This window comes from Haliotis rubra, unplaced genomic scaffold (assembly GCF_003918875.1).
Source record: "Haliotis rubra isolate DU_JTF1 unplaced genomic scaffold, ASM391887v1 Scf360, whole genome shotgun sequence".
NCBI lineage: Eukaryota > Metazoa > Mollusca > Gastropoda > Lepetellida > Haliotidae > Haliotis > Haliotis rubra.
The window spans coordinates 774,578-778,170 of record NW_025767036.1 but is presented as its reverse complement, the minus strand read 5'-3'; the positions used below and the strand labels follow the sequence as shown (position 1 = coordinate 778,170).

The window sequence follows — 3,593 nt, the reverse complement described above, 5'->3', positions numbered from 1 at the left end:
GTTGACACTCTTGGACTTGTCGCATAATAAGATTCATGAAATTCAAGATGGAGCTTTTGAGGGAGCACAGGAGCTACTGACGCTTTTCTTACATGATAATGCTCTGAACTTTTCAAATTCTTACGCAAAGATATTCAAACCCCTTAGAAAACTAGAAAATCTAACTCTTCATTACAACAACTTGTCCGATTATGCTGAGGAAGTATTGAGCGATCTTAGTTCTCTGCAACAGTTAAAGATGGATGGACTCCAAAACAGATCCTTTGGCCCTGGATATTGGAATCTCTCACAGCTCCATACGCTGATGTTATCTGGTAGATGCAACATTCAATGGTTAATCAAGGACACTTTCAGGAATGTAATCCATTTACGAAAACTCAATGTTTCTTCTTGCAACGTAACCACAATAGAGGCGGATGCACTGACACCCTTGAAGAACCTAACAATGCTGGACATATCTAAGAATCGCGCATTGAAACTAGGAGGTCTTGAAAATATAACGTATGGCTTAAAGGACACAACCATTCGAAAACTTTTTGTCAATGAGATAATGAATATCCGAACGATCTGCAATATTATTCAAGCAAAGCACATAAGGAACCTGCAGAATACATCAATTTTGGAAATACATGCAAATGGTAACGGTCTTTCCGGATTTAGTGAGAAAACGTTTGAGGTGCTGCCGCCATCACTAAAACGTGCTTACCTTCTGTTTAATCGATTTTCATCTGGCCCTTACATATATGACCTCCAACACCTCCTTGGCCTTGAAGTGTTGATTTTGAATGGTAAACCTGATTCCTCTCGCATAATTCCCTATGGGACATTTTTGCCGCGTCGGGCAATACACATGAATTATAAGCTTCGTGTACCCAACATGAATAATATACAGGTAAAATGTGCTAATACTTCAGACGGTATTGATAATCACGAGGATGAGTTTCTCCAAACCTTGTCCTCAGGACTGCATCGTTTTAGAACCAGTCATAAACATCCCTTTCCTGTCCCGCCCCATTTAAGAAAGTTCGAGTACACATATTCTGAACTGTCAGCCTGTATTTCAGAGGTCCACTTTGGAGAAAATAACTTACAAATTATTAATCTGTCAAGCAATGTCCTCACAATATGGCAGGGCCCCATATATGGTCTCCATAAATTAACTCATTTATCTCTATCGAACAACATTGCCAAATCTGTCTCCACCAACTTCTTTTCACAGCTGCCACAACTCAAGCACCTAGATCTATCTTTAAATTATTTAGGAACAAGTATTGCAAATGATCACGATGGAGAAATATTTCAGAATCTAACCAGGTTGAAATTCTTGAATATGAGCCAAAATAGTATTTCGAAGGTACCCAAACGGTTGTTTAGGGGACTCCGCTCATTAAGCACTTTAGATCTGTCTATGAATAGAATTGGGAATTTTCCATCTAGTATCGCTCATACTAGGCTGCTCAGTACGCTCATTTTATGCAGAAACGAAATGAGGACAATAAATACTAGGGACTTAGCCTTAATCGAAAAAATCACGAAAAATCCTAATTTCACCATAGATGTATCTCAGAATCCATTTTCCTGTAACTGTGACCTTATCCCATTCCTTAATTGGCTTGGAACAACGTCAGTGAAAATTGAAAATTATGACCGTTGTAACTGCACTTATGAAGGCTTCACCCTGAATATAGAAATGCATCGAGTTGACATTGTCCGTAAATTGTCCAAGACGTGTAGCGAACATACTGGTCTTACAATGGGTATTGTTCTAGTCCTTTTCTTTATGACCTTAGTCGTTATTCTTTCAGCTATAGCATATCGATATCGATGGAAGCTTTCTTACTGGTATTTTGCTACCAGATTACGGTTCAAAGTAGATAAAACCAATGAACCTGAATATGATTACGACGCATTTGTGTCCTTTGCTGAGGAGGACAGAACTTTTGTTTTTGAGGAATTAATTCCATCCTTGGAGACAGAGAAAGGATTGCATTTGAATATTCATAGTCGGGATTTCCTACCAGGGAGACCTATTGCCGAGAGTATTATTGACGTTATACAAAGAAGTCGGAAGACAGTGTTGGTACTGACCCCAGAGTTCTTGAAGAGCACGTGGTGCAGATATGAGCTGCAGATGGCCAACATGGAAAGTGTCACAACTGATAGAGACATCCTGTTGATCCTGGTAATAAAACATATCCCCAAATGTGATATTCCACCTGAAATCTTCTACCATTTACACAATAACACGTATCTAGAATACCCGGATGATGGACAGACTGACTTATTTTGGACGACTTTGTCACATTCGATCAAAACGACTTAAAGTGTATTAAGTTCACAATGTATGATAATCGCTGATCGTAGAAGTTGCATCAGTATCTTAAGGCCATACTGCTACAATGAATTTATGTGCTGACATGTTTCGATCTGTGACATGATGAAAACAAACTGAAAGAAAACAGCTGTTCGATTGAGCTGCGGTTTACTTGCTGTGTTACGCAAATTTCAATGACAGCATAACTTTGAAGCTTTTTGCTTAGTAATAGGGAGCAAGAAAATACAGAAATCCATTTGTAGCATGGATATCATCTCGATAGGGAATATGGGATGTTATCTGAAGCTCAGAAATGTGCTAGTATGTTCTGATCACGTTCACGCGAGCCAATCAAATCGCATCATTGATGTGAGATAATATATCCTTCCCAATGTTTGGTGGGTGATCAAGTCTTGATGGTCAATTGAAAAGAGATTATACCGATGCGCAATGATTTGGTAATCTCATTAGTACATCAATATTTTAATGATTGGGTCGATGGAAAAATGTACTTGAGGTGTTTCAAAGAGAATCGTTGCACATCAAAGTCACATGATTTGCTGCTGAGGATTGCAACAACGGAATGCATCTGTGACCATTCAGTGTCTAAAGACGACGTTTGGCGACCGTTAAATTATGCCGCTACATAGGCAAAAGAACCTGACGCTTGATGTCATCAACAGTACATGGAATCGATTCCGGACGCTTGGAACAGCTATCGGGAGACACACTAGTCGTCGACAATGTTCCAATACACAACGGGAAGACTGGCAGTGCTTTCTCCTGACGTTATCTCTTTGAGCCTGCCGTGGCTCTCAGAATTACCGTGCTGAAGGCCATATGCGTTAACGTACCTCCTAAGACTCTCGGAATATATGTAAGTTTGGTTGTTACAAATGTACCGATTTCAATTGAAAAGGAGGCCCAGGGAGACCAGAGAATCAGATCCTCCCCGAGCCTGAGGAAATCTAGACTTGCTTCATTTAGACCCTTAGCATTGCCGGGAGGGCTAGGCTATAGGGGCGATGTGGTTCAGGGTCTGTGAGACAGTCAAGTGCCTCCTCTGCGAGTAAGTAATCATCTCAATGAGACTGATGTCAGGTTACAGAAGGCATGCATGTGCATTCCAAGGACTAGACATCACGTATTGATTGAAGAACAAGTCATTCGGACAGACCAGGATTGGGGTCCAGTACGTTTCATGGTACTCGGTGAATGGAGAAGTGGAGGGATAGGTAGTGGTGTTTGGTTGGATCGACAGAACTGTCAGAACCGTCAT

General features: G+C 40.6%; 1 protein-coding gene across 1 annotated transcript; it reads left to right on the top strand.

Moving 5' to 3' along the window:
- On the top strand, positions 1-2,356 carry LOC124285503 (toll-like receptor 4). Its single transcript, XM_046721745.1, has 2 exons — positions 1-1,055; positions 1,770-2,356. Exons 1-2 carry the CDS (start codon positions 239-241, stop codon positions 2,321-2,323), a joined length of 1,371 nt encoding a protein of 456 aa, XP_046577701.1. The 5' UTR covers positions 1-238; the 3' UTR covers positions 2,324-2,356.
- Positions 2,357-3,593: the final 1,237 nt, after the last annotated feature.